Source organism: Seriola dumerili, unplaced genomic scaffold, assembly GCF_002260705.1.
Source record: "Seriola dumerili isolate Sdu_G_001 unplaced genomic scaffold, Sdu_1.0 BDQW01000592.1, whole genome shotgun sequence".
Classification (NCBI taxonomy): Eukaryota; Metazoa; Chordata; class Actinopteri; order Carangiformes; family Carangidae; genus Seriola; species Seriola dumerili.
The window spans coordinates 560016-576929 of record NW_019174847.1 but is presented as its reverse complement, the minus strand read 5'-3'; the positions used below and the strand labels follow the sequence as shown (position 1 = coordinate 576929).

The 16914-nt window shown below is 47.9% G+C and overlaps 1 protein-coding gene across 1 annotated transcript in view; it reads right to left on the bottom strand.

Annotated features, from left to right (window-relative positions):
• Positions 1 to 312: 312 nt before the first annotated feature.
• Positions 313 to 16914, bottom strand: part of suco (SUN domain containing ossification factor) — a 37238-nt gene continuing 20636 nt past the window's right edge. Inside the window, exons 5-22 of the mRNA XM_022764876.1 lie at positions 16414 to 16554; positions 15824 to 16106; positions 13563 to 13674; positions 13015 to 13142; positions 12729 to 12796; positions 12533 to 12640; positions 11406 to 11511; positions 9685 to 9705; positions 9364 to 9419; positions 8462 to 8553; positions 8202 to 8267; positions 7378 to 7461; positions 5690 to 5774; positions 4251 to 5600; positions 3815 to 3902; positions 3628 to 3732; positions 2516 to 2676; positions 313 to 388 (exon numbers count right to left, since the gene is read on the bottom strand). Coding sequence (XP_022620597.1) covers positions 313 to 388; positions 2516 to 2676; positions 3628 to 3732; positions 3815 to 3902; positions 4251 to 5600; positions 5690 to 5774; positions 7378 to 7461; positions 8202 to 8267; positions 8462 to 8553; positions 9364 to 9419; positions 9685 to 9705; positions 11406 to 11511; positions 12533 to 12640; positions 12729 to 12796; positions 13015 to 13142; positions 13563 to 13674; positions 15824 to 16106; positions 16414 to 16554 — 3130 coding nt within the window. The remainder of the gene's footprint in view (positions 389 to 2515; positions 2677 to 3627; positions 3733 to 3814; positions 3903 to 4250; positions 5601 to 5689; positions 5775 to 7377; positions 7462 to 8201; positions 8268 to 8461; positions 8554 to 9363; positions 9420 to 9684; positions 9706 to 11405; positions 11512 to 12532; positions 12641 to 12728; positions 12797 to 13014; positions 13143 to 13562; positions 13675 to 15823; positions 16107 to 16413; positions 16555 to 16914) is intronic.

The window sequence follows — 16914 nt, the reverse complement described above, 5'->3', positions numbered from 1 at the left end:
TTGCACGCATTGCGAGAGAGTGCCGCCGTTGGAGATGAAAACACTATGATTCACCACTTTTTTGAATGCTACAAACAGTGAGCACGCTAGAGGAGATGTCCTCTGCTGAGCAGTGTAGATTTAAAAATGTTGCTCCGAGTGTTTTGGTTGGGTATGTTACCCCCGCCCCTATGCCTGACATAAGCACGTAGCCTCCGACGTAAAGCGGTGCTTTCTCCTCAGACCAGTTCTGAGTTGGTGCTACTGTAGAACCAGTTTTGAGAGCCAGGAGAACCAGTACTCAGGTTGGAAAACCAAAGAACCAGTGCTAACTCAGGCTCTAGCTCCCAACCAGCCATGGAACCAGCTCAGTGGATAAGGGCTGTGAGACTCTCTAACACTTGAACAACTGCAGGTAACATGAGGTGTTTAGAGTCTCAGTGAGAGATAATACCTCTGTGCTCACAGCAGGAGATCACCTGGTTACTAAAGTGTCTTTAAAGTGTACTTTAAATACAGTCACTGGTTGGTGATATTTGTTGTACAGTTATCAGCCAATTATCAGCTCAAACACTTCACTCATTAGCTTTTAATCTTTGACCATCTCACTTTATTCCTGCAATGTGAAATACACATCAGGTTTGGTCAGTCAATACAACAGAGGTTGTTAAAACATTAGCTACTAAGCGCTGTTTACTTTTTTATGAAATGCTTTGAGTTGGTACCAGAATGTCAGTTTTCAGGACATTGTTTGATGAAATTATATTTTTAGATCGCATTAATTTGGCCGATTGGTCACTGAATGATATCTTACATTCTCATCACACCGCTGATTGTCCCTTTTTCTCTTGTCTTTCTTTCTTAGAAACCTCAAAGGAGAAGGAGTTGGTCATTTGCAGAGAGTCGCGCTGTTGGCAAAAAGACACTAATGGCCTCCATTAAATCTGGTAAAGTACCAGGAAAGACTCAGTGTGTTGCCTGTATGATGCTTCACCAGAAGCACTTAAAGGAAGAAGCTGAAAGCAGTTAAGTTCTATGTTTAAAAATCGTATCACTACCATTTCAGCGTGAGAGTGCAAGACGACTTTACTGAATGTGTTCATATGTTCTTAGCACTTTTTTCATACTTGTTGATAATGTTAGTGCTACATTTTGCAACTGTTTTTAATTAGGTTCTACAAATAAACCATACTGTTTTGCACTTTTTTGGTTCACAAAATGTTGAAAAAACATGAATCAGTGTTCAAAAACTCCGAGCTGACATAATCAAATGTCTTGATTTGTACACGAACCCGTTATTTTGTTTAATGTCAGAGGGAAAAAAAATATTTACGTTTAACAGGGTTAAAATCAGAGATTTGGACTCTATTTTGTAGCCTCTTAAAATAAATTGTTTTTTTTGAAAAAAACACTTTTTGTGAAACTATGAGCTTGTTTCGTGTTTCTCTTTGATTACTACGTCTGTGTTTTTCCCACCTGATGCATTTTGAAAGCAACACATAATCTGATAGTCTTCGAGATAATCAGTAAAAAAAGTCATGTTTTGTCCCCTCTTTTGTTAAGCAGGTCCGGTGCTTGTCATACCTGTTTGGCAGATCAAATGACAAACCAGTATTCAAAATTCAAAATCGTTACATTTGCGGCTTGTTTAATCATACGAGGGTAAAAGAGCAGCAATTAACAAAACTTTGGCTGTTGAAAGAATCTTTAAAGTTAGTATGTTGGTGTAAATGGAGAGGATTACATTGTGTGGTTTAGTGTAACAGTGTTGCTGGTGTTATACATATATAATCTTTATTTTGACCCAATATGACCAGGTGAAGCAGTAAGTCTGAATTTCTTAGAGCCCAGGTAAATTATTCCATCCATGTTTATCAAGCTATTTAATCATATGTTTGCCTATTTTTTTATATTTTAGAATTCTAATCTGATCTTTTGAAAAATCGCGGTTTGATGATCCAGTGTTCATGTGATCCTAATGTTGAGGTTTCACTTCATCATTAGTTAGATTTAAATTGCTGTGCATGAGCTGCTGCTGTTAACAGTGGTGGCTGATTGTATGCTAATTAACATAATGTGATGAGTCCCCAGAAGGACCAAAACTCAGGTCTATTTTTTTTTTGGGAGTATTTGATGTTTTCAAGTCATTTTTTGTTCACAAAAATTCTAATTTAATGATTTTTAGCAGTTAAAGACATGGTCTGTAGGACCCTTTCAGAAGGGTGGATCCCTGCAGGCTGTAGCTGGTCATTGGATCCCATGTGGCGCTAAGCAAAAACGGGTTGATGGTTTGTGTGTAGTGTTGTGTGTGTGTGTGGTCGAGTGTGCAAGTGAGTGCGTGTGCGTGGTTGTGGTGCTGTGGTGAGGTGTTGTGTGTGTGTGTGTGTGGAGTGTGTGTACGTTGTAGTGGATTGTGTGTGTGCTGTGTGTGGTGGTGTTGTGTGTGGATGGGTTTGTGTTGTGTGTGGCTGATGTGTGTGTGTGCTGTGGGTGGTGTGTTGTTGTAGTGTGAGTGTGGTGTGTTAGTGTTGCAGACCAAACCTTTTTCGGGCTGGGGTAGTGGTTGCTCTTGGGGAGGGCAGCAGCGGTGGTGCTGGGAATGGGGGAGGAGCTACGGCAGCACTGCAGACACAGCAGGAGGCCCAGAGACAGACACAGGACCAGAGACACGACCAGGTAACTCTGACGGTCGGACACCTGCCGAGACAAACACCCAGAGTGAAGAGTGACGCTGCGGCTGTGACCTCGTCACCTCGTCAGGACCAGAGACGCTGACGAGAGGATCAACCACCGCACTGCACATGGAACATTCTGCTGCTGCACTCATTTACTTTACGAGGGTCTGCAAAACAAACTAACCCCAGTGTTTGTGGTAGAGGCCGAACACTATTTTTGGCTTTCGCTGTAAATTTAATTGAAATTCTTTGGCGGCCGTTGGCAGCTGCTTCTCTCTCAGAGCGCTGTGTATTTAATCCTGGGGTGGAAGCAGAAGCTTCTTCAGACAGAGCAGTTGTGACTGTTTGCTCTCAGTGAAGGTCACTCAGCTGTTTCAGTGCCAATCAATATCTGGGATCACTGAAAGTCATGTTTGCTTGCTCCACATTTATTTGTTACCTTGTGTGCACACGGCCCGCTGACGTCTCTGTGTATCTACTTCCTGTATTCTCTCCCAACTCTACGACCGACTCCTGAACAAACTGTCCACAGGAGGAACGGCAAGTATTCAAATACCAGCCACATTATTCCCATAACTACACTCATCTGTCCACGTGTCTCTGCTCAGCTTCACAGCTCTTCTGTTCAGAACATCCAACAACCCTCTGACTCTGTACAGAGGAGGATCAAGGTCACATGTCGAGTGTAAAGTCAGGATAAAAAAATAATCACATGTGGCTCTAATCCTCCTCCGTTTGGCGTGAGGCTCGATTTGAAAATAAAGTCGGAGGAAAAGGAACTTGTTTGATGAAGAACGTGGTGCCGTCAATAGAGTCACAAATGAAATTGCTAAATTGAACACAGAGCACAAATGATTCGCCGGTTGCATCATGCTGCTCACGGAAGCCGAGGCCATAAACATGAACCCGCCTCCAGTGAGCGAGCGGCAGGTGGCGCGAGCTCTGTGAGCTCTGTGGCGTGTGTGTGCGTCACCTCTCTCTGCAGCTGGCCGACCGCAGCCGTGAGATTTAACATCAGCTTGGTGACGTTCTCCAGCTGGTTCTGCAGCACCTGGATGGAGTCGGTCTGCTTCTGGTCCTGAAGGGAAAACAGTGACAGTGACTCAGCTGTTCAACACTGGCAGGTGTTCACCGCTCTGACGGCCTGAGCTCTGACGCACCTGCTCTTCAGCGATGCGGGACGTGTTCTGCAGTTTGATGATGGTCTTGTTGAACGCTCTCTGCATCTCCTCCATCTGTTTACGGTATCTGAAGAGGACAAATGCAAAACTGCTCATAGCACTGCACTGAGCGACCTGTAGCTGCGACGTCTGACACCTGTTATTACTACATTATAACACGTTTACATGCACACTGATATTAAATATGAGCATACTGAGAATTTGATTCAGATCATGTAAACGCCGTGTTGTGTCGGGAAGGACGTGTCGCTGTTACTCTGGCTGCAGGAGCATCGGGGTCAGTGACCTCGAGTCCTCGCCATGACCAGGATTAATCGTGGAATGATCCGTTTTTGCAGAAGAAGGTAAAAACTATAAAATCACATGTATATATAATTATAATATAAATAATAATCTGAGTGTCCAGATGTTTCACCTCTGGCTGAGCTCCTCCAGGTATCTGCTGGACAGACTCATGTTCATCTCCAGAGCTTTGATCCTGTTGTTCAGCCTCATGAACACGCTCTCCTTCTGGCTGGAGCCGTGCACCGCCGCCCCGTTCAACAGCACGCCGTTCCCGTTCGCCGCCCCGCCGTTATAATCCCCCCCGTTCTGCAGCTCTGCATAGAAGTCTGTGGCTGTCCGCTGGACGTTGCCGTTCCCGTTAGCACTCAACAGGTCCTCGTCCGCCGAGTCGTCCGCCCGGGGGGGCTCTCCGGTCTGAGGGACAGAGTCCGCCTGCTCCCCGTGAGTCTGGGCGCTGCGTCTCTGTGAGTCGCCAGCGTCTGCGCCGGGCTTCGCTGCGTCTGTGTGAGCGTCCGTCGATGGGACAGCTGCTGGCAGGTCAGTGGGGGGGGGGATCAGGTCTTCAGGCCGTGATGCGGTGGGGAGCGGCTGAACGGGCGTCTCCTTGACGGGAGGAACCGCCACACCAGGAGACGCCGTCTCTGAGGACAGGGGGTGTGTGGGGGGGCTGACAGAGAGGGCGGGGGTGGTGCTGCTGGCCTGCTGCGTCTCTGGGATGGAGACTGCTTGAAGGGGGGGGGTGGGGACTGGGTCCAGGGCTGCGTCTTTGATGGGGGGCAGCGGCTTCTCCTCGTGGGTGGGGGTGGGCCGCGTCACAGAGCTGTGGACGTCTGAGAAGCTGTGTGGGGGGGTGATGGAGGTCCTGCTGGGCTCCAGCAGGATGTGCAGGTCTGGAGTGTGAGTGTTGACGTGTGTGTGAGTGACGTACGCCTCGCCCTCCGTCTGGCCCCGGGCAGACACCTCGGGCTCCGGGGCCTTCTCTGTGAGGGGGAGGGCTTCCTGCGGGGGGGTGGGGGCAGGGACAGGGACGTGTGGGGGTGTGCGCGTGAGGACAGGGGTGTTCACGACCAGGTGAGTCTGTGATTGCGCGCTGGTCTGCCTCCGCCTGAGGCTGCGCAGTCTCTCCTTGGCGAGCCGGGCGGAGCACCAGCGGTGGAGCAGCTCCGGCAGAGTGACCACGCAGGACAGAGACAGGGAGGAGAAGGAGGAGAAGGGACAGTACGTCCGGCTCTCCCACTGGTTCCTGTCTGCCTCCCTCCGCGTCTCCTCCTCTCTCTTCTCTTCCTCCTCCTCTCCCTCCTCCTCCATCAGGGTGACAGTCGACTGTCTGGGCTCTTCATCCTCCTCCTCCTCCACCAGAGTGACGATCTGCCTGTCCTCGGGGGAGACGGGTGAGGAGGAGGGAGGAGGTGCGGAGGAGTCACTGGAGACGTTGGAGTCCTCCTGGGGGGCGGGGTGTTCTGGTTCTGCGGGCTCCGGTCTGGAGGAAAGACACAGACGCATTAAGAAGAATGAACAGAAGGCGTTTATTGATCGCTGCGTGATGATCGATCACTGATCGGTTCTTACTCTGCAGAGTCGTGAGTTGTTTCAGGAGGTTTGGCTTTAACTTCTGTGCCGCCCGTCTTTCCATCCCCCTCCGCTGTGGTGTTTCCTTTGGACAGAAACAATGAACAAACTCAGGAGACACAGAGTGATCACCCCCCCGGTGTTACCACTGCACAGGCGCTGCGAGGCTCAGAGCGGAGCCCTCAGCTGCCAAGCCGCTGTCAGAGAGTTAGAACAACACTGAACCGGTCTCGTCCAGTTGGGGCCGAGCGCTCTCTCTGACTCTGTGGCTGCACAGAACCAGCAGTGAAGACATTTCTCAGTTTCTCCTTCGACAACAACTAGAACTGACTTTGTGGATTCCCATTAAAAACAGAACTCTTCATTTTTGTGGCAGTTGATAAAAATAATAAAAAAACAACTTATTTTTGAATGTTTGTTTGGGTTCTTAGCGTTTAGAGAGAGAAGCACAGATCTGAAATCTAAAGAGAAAAAGTGCAAGAAGAACTTGAGGAACTAAGTTCAGTGGGACTTTTTGCTTTAGCTGGACGTGAGTGGGAGAAGCTGAGCCCAGTATTAGCTCAGTGTGGTAAACACAGAGTTCTGCAGAACTCCTCCTGCCAACAGCCAAACAAACATCTGGCTCTGCTGCACATCGACGTTCAGGACATACATGTGCTCACACTTTAGAGAGCGGAGGAGAGTGACCCAGTTTCAGAGGCAGATAATTCAAACAGTGTGTGTGAGGGGGGGGGGGGCTGAACGGAGAGCAGGAAGAGAGGAAGAGTCCTGAGTTCGTCGTCACTACTGAGGGATTAACACATCTACAAACCAGAACTGTCAATCAATCAAAGGAACAGGTGCATCATGGGATCGAACAGTGACTCATGCTAACAGGTATTTGGTGTCGTTGATCTGGAAATGATTGATTGCTCCACATGCAGCAGCCAGTCAGTCTTCATATTGTTCCAAGGTGTGGCGGCTCCGTCACAATGAAAACAACCGTGTGGAGAAGACGTGACGTACAAACAATCATCAAACTAAACTACAGGCATCACAGAGGTGACGGCCGTTCGCCTCACAAACAGCTGTGTACTGTTAACCCTGTATGGACGTGACGATCACGCCATGTAGTGTGACGTGTTTCAGGTCGGACGCTTTACAAACATGAACAGAGACATGGACAATCTCTGCTACTGTCGGATTAGTAGAAATAAAGAAAAACCCTTTTCCTGCTTGGACTCTCCACTCTTACATGTCGCCAGATTGCTGATGTTTTGCTAACAGCTAACGGCTAACAGCTAATGTTACACTATTCACCAGAAATCAGTTCTTCTTCACTGCTCTGAGACAGTAGCTTCCTGTCAGGGCCTCTGTTCTGGAGCAGTGAAGAAGAACTGATTTCTGGGTGTGAAGCTCTAAAGGTTATTAATAAATGGGGGGGTGTCAGCGCTCAGGCCTGTGGACCAGGATCAATACTCTGTGAGTAATGTTCATGTTTCAGCATTTCAGAGTCAGAGGTCGCCGTGGCAACTGGGGGAAAATATACTTTACATTATCACAGAAAATTTAAAGTCGGTATAAAACTAAAAACCAATGAAACGAACGACCTAATGTTTGTCTCCTCACATGACCACGAGGAGAGTCACATGGAGATTTACAGAAGAATATTCATGTGAAGCAGGAAGGAACATAAAGAAGCAGAGTACCTCCTGTTTCTGCTCCGCCCTCCAGCTCCGGCTTTCCACCCAGCACGTTAGCAGCAATGTTGTTTACCATGTTTAAGATGGCATCTAAAGGAAAGACACACACACACCAGTTATTTCCACAGACATGAGGTTCCTGGTTATAAAGAAAAACCCTGCCTGAGGCCACAGGCTCTCTCTCTCTCTCTCTCTCTCTCTCTCTCTCTCTCCCTCCCTCCCTCCACCCCTCTCTCCCTCCCTCCCTCCACATTATTTCCTCTACTTTACTTTTCTGTCCTGAACTTTCTTTTCCAACAAACTTTCCTTCAGTCCACATGTTCTCTTGCTCAGCTCTCCGGCCTAAAAACAGCCCTTGTGTGTAGAGTGTGTAGAGTTTGTGTTACCAATTCAGGAGACAGAGGGGCACCAGTGTGTTTGTGCATGTGAGTGTGCATGTGAGTGTGCATGTGAGTGTGTGCTGTGCATGTGAGTGTGCATGTGAGTGTGTGAGGCCAAGTGGGTCAGATACTGAGGAAACATTCAACCCTCTCTAGGAATGGATCTACATCGTGTCTCTCCTGCACGAGGTCACGAGTCTCTGTTCGTCTGCCACGGCTTTAGTGACATTTATTTTAAAGGTCTGAAGTTTCTGTTGCCACAGAAACAAGTGTTCACTGCTTGGCCCTGTCAAAATAAAAGCCCTGAAAGTAAAAGTCATTAAGTAGTGTGTTTTTAATTATCCCTCATTTATTTATTCAGTATCAGTATCTGTGTTGTTATGGTATAATTATGTACTCTTTGTATGTGAGTGTATATATATATATACATACATGTATATATGTACTTACTGGTTGCTGAGCCAAGCAGGTTTTTAGAGGCCTTGTCCTCTGACGGTTGGTAACCAGGAGGATAATCTGGAGACAGAGGCAATATATTTAAAATTCACAACAAAATGAAATCAGATTCAACATTAAATAAATGTTATTCTTTCATAGAGTTTCACAATAAAATACCAAACAGAAACTCAGCAGGAAGAGAGGCAGCTGACATCAATAACTCAACATGTTGACTAAGACAGAGGACGACTCTCAAAGTATTTACAACTCACCATAGTCTTCATCCAGGTACTCCAGTCTCTCTGAAGGGTACTGAGAGTCAGCTATCTCCTCGTACTCCTCCACCATGCTGGTACCAAACACCCTACACACACACACACACACACACACACACACACACACACACACACACACACACACACACACACACACAGTGTTACATGGACAAACCCACCTACAGGAAGCTTCAGGGCCGTTATCAAACAGCAGGAGGAGGTGTGATCTTTTCTTTTGGGGAGAGGAAACTGTTTCAGTTCAGATTTAAAGAGGAGAAATGAAAACAGCTCAGTGATTGAGTCACTGTGTGGGTCGTATTTTATAAACTCTTCTTCAGAGGCAGAGATCTCAGTTTGTGAAGAGCTGATGTCAAAAATCGTGTTTTCTTAAGTTAAAGAAGCTGCAGCTTCTTCAGAGGCACTTAAACTTTCCCAGATTCCTCCTTCAGAAGATCCGGAGAAAATCTACTTTGACCTTCTAGTAAAAATGAGAGGGAGTGTTTTACAGCCCCACCCCCCACCCCCCACCCAAACACCCAAACACCCAACCCCCAACAGCACAGCAAGACCCTGATGACCCTGATGCTGTGGGACAGGCATGTAGCTACACGTGCCTCACACTCAGCACAATAAGCCTCTCACTGCGCTCACACACACACAACTGAGCTTTTCTGTTAATCAGACTGCTGCTGGACTCTGGCTCCATACATCACAGGGACATGAATCTATACGTTAAAGGATAAGAAACTAAAATCACTGCCTGGATTTGATAAGAAGAGGAACGAGAGAAGCAGAGGAGGAGAGAGAGGAGATGATGGAACAATAGTTCAGTATTTACACAGATGATCCAAAAAGGCCTTTTAAGAGAAAGAGGATCGGGACAAGCTTCTCCGTCTTACCTGATGAGACTGAGGGGACAGAAATGTTCTGATCCAAAGTGCGAGAGCAGCTCAACCTGCAGGGACAAGGGACAAAGTCTTAGACTGAAAACATCGTCCTCAGTTTCCCAACAGAGCAGATCCCACTGCATTCACCCACAATCCACCAAACACGTGAAGATAAATACTAACATTACCAAGCGGTGCGTGCATGCTCTACTTGTTTAATATCTTTCACATGCATTAAAAGATGCTCTGCCAAAGTTCACCACTTAAAGTATTCCACCATATGTGTGTTTCAAAGCACATCATGACCTCTGACAGAGAGAGAAGAGTGCTAACCTTTATGTACTTGATGAACATCTGAAGCGAGAGAAAGACAGGAGAAGGACAGAAGGAGAGAAATAAAACAAGAAAAAGAAATCAGTGAAGACTGATTCAAGCTACGAGCAAGTCAAGGATCTGGTTACAGTTCAGCTCTCACACCGCAAACACACTGACACGTTCAAGATCATCGTTCTGTAACAGGCGAGAAACTAAAGAGACGATTAACAAGAAGACAGAAAGGAGCAAGAGACAGAGACTGAGGACAGACGTGAGACATCAGGACAAGACAAGTTTAAACTGGTTGGATCAGAGCTCCTCCAACTTTCACACACAATCACTTTACGTAATAAAAACAGTTATTTCATAATAGAAGACATGAATCACAGTGAGCACCCACACGACACCCAGTCACCAATGAAGAGAATAATGGTCTGAGCACAGAGAGGACGAGTGAGGGGACAGACAGGCTTTCAGTTCATCACATCACTCATTCACAACACAGTGAAAACTCATGAACGTGTTGGACAATAACTGGAACTAAAGACGACTCCACTCAGTCAGACTGTGTGTCTCACGCTGTAACACACACACACACAGGGAACAACACACAGGTGTGACTGAACACAGAGCATCCATCAACAAGCTGCAGTCACAGCTCCGCCTCACACCTGGAGTTCAGACCCACACGCTTCTAATTTACCGTCTTGTTTAAATAGTAAATACACCTGCGCCCATCTGAGCACCCACGGGTGTTGGTCTTTCAACAAGGTGCGGTCAGGAGCAGGAAGTGACCGACCAACAGGAAGCTGCTACACGCACACACACACACACACACACACACACACACACACACACACACACACTTCCAGACTTCATTTGTCCCAGTTTCATAATGAACTGAGAGTTTTCACACTTCTCATAATAAAATTGAAAACATGTCTAATGTTGCCTTTGTAGAGCCGTGTGATTCGTTCAGCCCCTCAGGACCGGACTCACTGGTCAGGACGCGGACTCACCGGTCAGGACCGGACTCACCGGTCAGATCTGGACTCACCGGTCAGTCTCAGTATTTAATCGACTCTGTGACTCACTGTGCCGTTACAATAGTCCTACACTCAGGTGGAGGTGCGCCTGGCTTTTAAAGGGAAGGGGAGATGGCACTGTGATTGGTTAAAAACACTCCCATGAATAACTGAGGAAGTACACTAACACTAACACTTCTGACCCGTGCGCCTCGAGGAGCGACGGGTTTTTACGCCATAAAAATATCAGAGGTGACGCAGACACGCTGTAAATGCCTGTTAAATAGATCTCAGAGTTTTCGGGGGGGTAACTTCATCAGAGAGGTGAAGATAAAATAACACACTCTCTCTCCCTGTGTGTGATGCTCATGATCCTGCAGCCAACTCTTTAAAACCTAAAGCGAGAACGTAAACATCTATAATCCTTTACGGTCCCACGCTGCATCGTTCAATCTGCTACTGTCACCACAAGTTACATCATGACGCCCTGATGTGTATCTGCCCCACCCCGTCAGTCAGGGAGGGGGTCACAGGCAGCGCTGACATCATGGCTCATTTACCATGAAGTCATAAGGTCTCCGGAGTTTAAACACAGCTTCAACCACGTGTGTGAATGTATGTGTGTGTGTTTAACAGAGTGAATTCATTCCTTGTTTGTTCTTCTCCTGGAGACGTCGATGTTCTGTGGGAGCAGAGAGAAGAAAAAGGTCGTACCTTCACATATTTAGCGTAAAGCTGTTCGTCCAGTGGGAAGCTCTGGACGATGCGCTCGTCGCGGGCGTGGAACGTCCCCAGCTTCACCCACTTGTTGGTCGGATACCTGCAAACACAGCACAGGAAAAGTAAGACGCGTGTGTCCGAGCGCCACGCCGTACTTACGAGAGAAATGTGGCACGTTCTCCGGGGCCGGGCATGAACGCCTCACTAAGACGAGGAGTCTGTCCCGCCCGACAGATGTCTGACTTTACGAGCTGCTGGAAATAAATCCTGAGGGTGAAATCCCAAAAGAAGGACGAGACCAGGTCTGAGTGCACAGAGCCAGAGCTGATGAAGCAAAAGGAAGACGTGGCTTTAACCAGCGATGATGCTGTTTGATGAAGACCTCCCTTCATGTTTCTCACATCTTCACATTCAAAAAGCAACATGGGATGAAAAACTTATCTCAGAGGGAGAATATGTCGAGCACCATGGATCCATGTTTCTGGAACTGGCAGGTTAAAGTGTCGTGGGTGGAATATGAATACTGCAGAGCAGATCCACACACACTAAATGAATGGATCAATATTATAAGAAATATATTTATTATGGAAAGTTTGTCATTTTCTCTAAAAGACCAAAAATAATTTTTTTTCTGGCTTTGGTCCATTAAACCTGGAAGGCCAGGGGAAAGTAAAATGTGTCCCGTGTGAATAATTAAAGCTCTGGAACAACAACAGTACTAGAGCCTGGCTGTTAAATGTTCTTACTGTGCGTGACTGTATTTACTGTGAAACCGACACTGTGTGAAATATTAAGTGTCAAATGAAATTTGAATTTAAAAAAAGAAAAAGAAATGAATAACGTGTGACAATAAATTACATTTTAAAGGTGATATGTTGGTGCATTTTTATTTTACATAACTGTGTTAGAAAAGTGTCAGTTGACATGCAGCTGTGACTCCGTGACGAGCCGCTCTGCATTAATGATCCGTTAATCAGCTGCAGATGACAGTGTACTGGGACTGGGACTGATTAGCATACTGTGACACAAAAGACTCACGAACCCGCCTCCTATGAAACATGGCGTCCTGTTTGAATTAAACCCGGAGCTTCTGAGTGTTTGTGCACCTGGAAGAAACAAACCTGTCGCTGATGGAAACCAGGAAGTCTTTGGGTGTCGATGAGAAGAGCTCGAAGTTAGCGATGTCCAGCTGCTTGACTTGAATAGGTTCACAGAGCTCTATCACAAACCTGGAGACACGTTAAACAGAAGGTTCATTAAAAGACAAACAGATCAATATAAACGTCATATACAAACTGTCTGAGTCATTGCACTCACCAGATTTTGTTGCTGCAGGGATTCAGCATGTACAGGTCCATGTTTTCCATGAGAATAGCTGAAGTGCTCTGAGTAAGAGACAGAGGAGTGAGAGAGTGAGTGAGTCAGCATCCACCACCATCATCACGTTTCCATTCTATTTATTTAGTTTCTTATATAACACCCGTTTAACAGTGAACAGCCCTGAGGACAGTTAATGCTTCCGGGTTTGGTCCATGTGCTGACACAGTGACAGCCGTCTCCCTCGCTGTGTGAGTCTTTGTGCGTGTGCTGATGTGTGTTTAACCTTGGCCTCGTTGTTGGCAGACAGTATCTTGGCTCCACACTCCACAGACGCGTAGTTATTCTTGAAGTTTTTCTGGACCTTCTTCACGGGGTGGGGGCTGCCGCTGGCTGAGGTGTGGAGAGACTGACCTGGACAGAGGCAGCGTCACAGTTAGAGACTGTCAGAGAGAGAGAGCGCTGCCTGAGAGGAACAAGTGGAGAGGTTACGCAACACGCATAAACACACGCTCTGCTGACCACTGCACATGGCGTGCACAGGGAGGGAGAGAGAGATGGAGAGAGGGTGACAGGAATAGAACATGAGGAAGGAAGTAAAGAGACACACAGAGGTACACAACGCTCAGAAAACTGCAGAGTGAAGCACAAAGAAGCAGCACGATAAGAGCGTCTTCACGTCACATCAACATCCTCATGTTGTCTTTGTTTCCAGCTGTGAGAGCAACCAACTCACAGCGGTGTTTGGACTTAATGGGACACTGAGCTGCTGATGGGACGTCTCTCTCTCTCCATCTGTGGTTAGGGGGTTTAATAATGTATGACTGCACTTACTCTTCTCCTTCTCCACCTCCATCACTTGTTTCTTCCACTCGTCGAAGGTGGGGATGTCCTCTTTGCTCGGCACCGAGGGATCAGTCTCTCTGCCGATACTGGCCTCCCCCGCCTGAAACACACAGAGCTGCATCACACACACCGGCCCAGGACGACTGTACGACCGCACACACACAACCCCCGTCCTGACATGTTTATTATCTGATTTACAGCCGTAATGACCAAAGTATGATTTATTATTATAATATCAGTTTTCCAGTACCGGGGTTTACGTGTGGCGACATGTTTAATGTGTAAAAACAAACGTCCGACACAGACTGAACGTGCAGAAAATGATCTGTTGAATCATTTACATGGTGAAGCTTTTCTGTTTGTCCTGTTTGGTCTTTTAAACTGATTATTGATCAGAATCTGTCTCTGTGTAAACGGACCTACGACCTCCTAGTTACTGCAGCAGCAGAGAGTGTGACAGGTCTGATGGTGCTGACCGGACCTACACAACATATACATTAAACATTAAACAGCCTCCTGTCACAGCAAAACTGATACTGTAAAATGTTTTATTACCAACAATTATACAGAATATAAAGAGAAAATATTCACGAGGGGAGAGAGCGAGGAGAGAGCGAGGAGAGAGCGAGGAGAGAGAGCGAGGAGAGAGAGCGAGGAGAGAGAGTGAGGAGAGAGCGAGGAGAGAGAGCGAGGAGAGAGAGCGAGGAGAGAGTGAGGAGAGAGAGCGAGGAGAGAGAGCGAGGAGAGAGAGCGAGGAGAGAGAGCGAGTAGAGAGAGCGAGTAGAGAGAGCGAGGAGAGAGAGCGAGTAGAGAGAGCGAGGAGAGAGAGCGAGGAGAGAGAGCGAGGAGAGAGAGCGAGGAGAGAGCGAGGAGAGAGAGCGAGGAGAGAGAGAGGAGAGAGAGAGGGGAGAGAGAGCGGGGAGAGAGAGGGGAGAGAGCGAGGAGAGAGAGCAGGAGAGAGAGCGAGGAGAAGTGAAGGAGAGAGAGACGAGAGAGAGAGGAAGCGAGAGAGAGCGTGGAGAGAGCGAGGAGAGAGAGCGAGGAGGGAGCGAGGAGGGAGGAGCAGGAACTGGAGGCAAAATAAGTCACTGAGCCACGGTGGTGAAGACATCACATGGCGTGCGAGTGTGCACAGCGAGCACGTTGGGCGTGCGCTGGGAGACGGTCGCACCTCGTACACATCAGTTCAGATAAGAGCGTCAGCATGTGACAGAACGAGGCTGCAGCTGTTTCACTTCATTAGAAGAGAATTATTTCATTTGTGGAGAACGACTCTGTCCCGTCGCTGCACCCTGGTCACTGTGTGACCCCCCCCCTCTGTTCATGGTAGCCAGCTAGCCCCCCGGCCACTACAGCACAGAGAAGCACTGAGCTGTGAATAATATTTTGATGGATTATGTAATCGCCCTGTTGGACCTCACAAGAGTCTGAGAATAAAAATGCTCAGACTCAGACGCCTGTTCTGTGAACGCCTCCACACTCACTGCAGGTGAGCGGCAGGAACATACAAACACAGAACACACACAGGTAGAGTCCACCTTTAACCATCCTTCATCCTCAGTTGACTTCACTCGCTGCTTGAAACATTCAAAGCTGCCCTTTGCTGGAACAGCTGCACCCCCACTGAATATGTGTCTGCAGCATTGAGCTGGAGTAAAGACGAGGTGACGGCAGATGAACAGAGAGCGTCAGTGTCAGCGTGTGACACAGCGGAGCAGATATCAGCCTCCTGCACCACGCACACTGACGAGGGTCATCTTTGATCTTTGGGGTCGTTCCAGCTGCAGCACGTTTAAAAGCTACTCAGGCTGGTTTAGCGCCCCCTCCGCTCTATTAGCCAGGAGATTAATTCTGTTCAGATGGCAGGAGGCTTCCCGTCCTGCCTCGTACAGTGGATCAGAGAGGGCATGAAGGCGCTGAGAGTAGAAAAGATTAGAAACACCACGAGAGGCTCTACATCCAGATTCTGCTGGAGCTCAGTTAATAACTGAAGAGGATCAGAATCTACGTTCTACCATCCTCCGTCACTTTTAAATTACTGTTATTATTCTATAACGTCTTTTTTCCTGTTCCAGTGTAACCTGCATTGTTGTGAACATCATGTCAGACCAGGGGCCTCGACAGGGTTTGTGTGGTGGGTGGGGGATGGGGATGGGAGGGGGCCACTGCTCGACACATAAACCGTCTTGTTTATATTTGAAACTGAAAATAAACCTTGTTAAAAGAAACTGAAACTACGAGCTGCTGACCTGCTGTTCTTGGTGGTGGGAGGTGTTGGCCTCCCGGTCCAAATCAGACAGCCCATCCTCCAGCTGCTGCTGCTGCCGCCGGCGCTGCTGCTGCTGCTGCTGCTGCTGTTGTTTTTGTTGTTGTTGTTGTTGTTGCTGTTGTTTTTGTTGTTGTTGTTGTTGCTGTTGTTGTTGTTTTTGTTGTTCCTGGTCCACGTTGCCTGGAGCAGGCTGGAGCTCTGCTTCCGGACCAGAACTGAGACTGTGGTCTGACCGCTGGTCTTCTACGCCGGCGTCGTCCACACTGCAGTCCAGACACGGGGGCCAATCAGGAGGAGAGGGAGGAGGGAGGAGGAGAGGGGAGGAATAGGGAAGGAAGGGGGAGAACATCAGTAAGTGCGCAGTAATGTTGGACACATGATGCAGGTTATTGACAGTCCGTGGATGGGAGCAGGCAAAACGATGGAAAAAGGAAATGAAAAATAAAAAAAAGCAGAAGTAAGTGGAGAGCAAGGCCAGCGGTCGACGGATGCGCACAGCAGAGAGGTGCAGCTTGTACCTTCATTACCTGTCTCTGTGCTCTGATTGGCTCCTGGGGGTTTGAAACTCACCTGAGGAGAGGGCTGCCAAAAGGGGAGTTTTCACAGGTTGCCAGTTTGGGGGGAATGACCCCGCACTGTGAATCAGAGTGCTCAGCAAAGACAAAGCTGTCTACTGGGAATTCATCTCCTGCACTGGCAACCCGCACTGCACTGAGGGAAAGAAAGGACACGGCGTTTACCACACCTCCTTACACTGGGGAGGGTGGGGTGGGGTGGGGTGGGGAGGGGGGCACACAAGAGGAAGAGATCAACAACACAGAGCAGGAGAGAGGGAGTGAGGATAAAGAGAGGGGTGGATGGACAGAGGGGACGGAAAGGTGGGACAGACGTCGTGGTGGATTGAGGTTTTCTTCTCTGAACTAATCTCGGTCAAAGTTCCACGTCCTCACGGCCGATGCTCCACAGACAGGAAAACAAAAAGTGTGCACGTGTGAGCAGGTCCGTGTAACTTCACAGCGCTCCACCACCACTTCATGAAAAGTGAAATATCAGGACGTGAGAGCAGCTCGT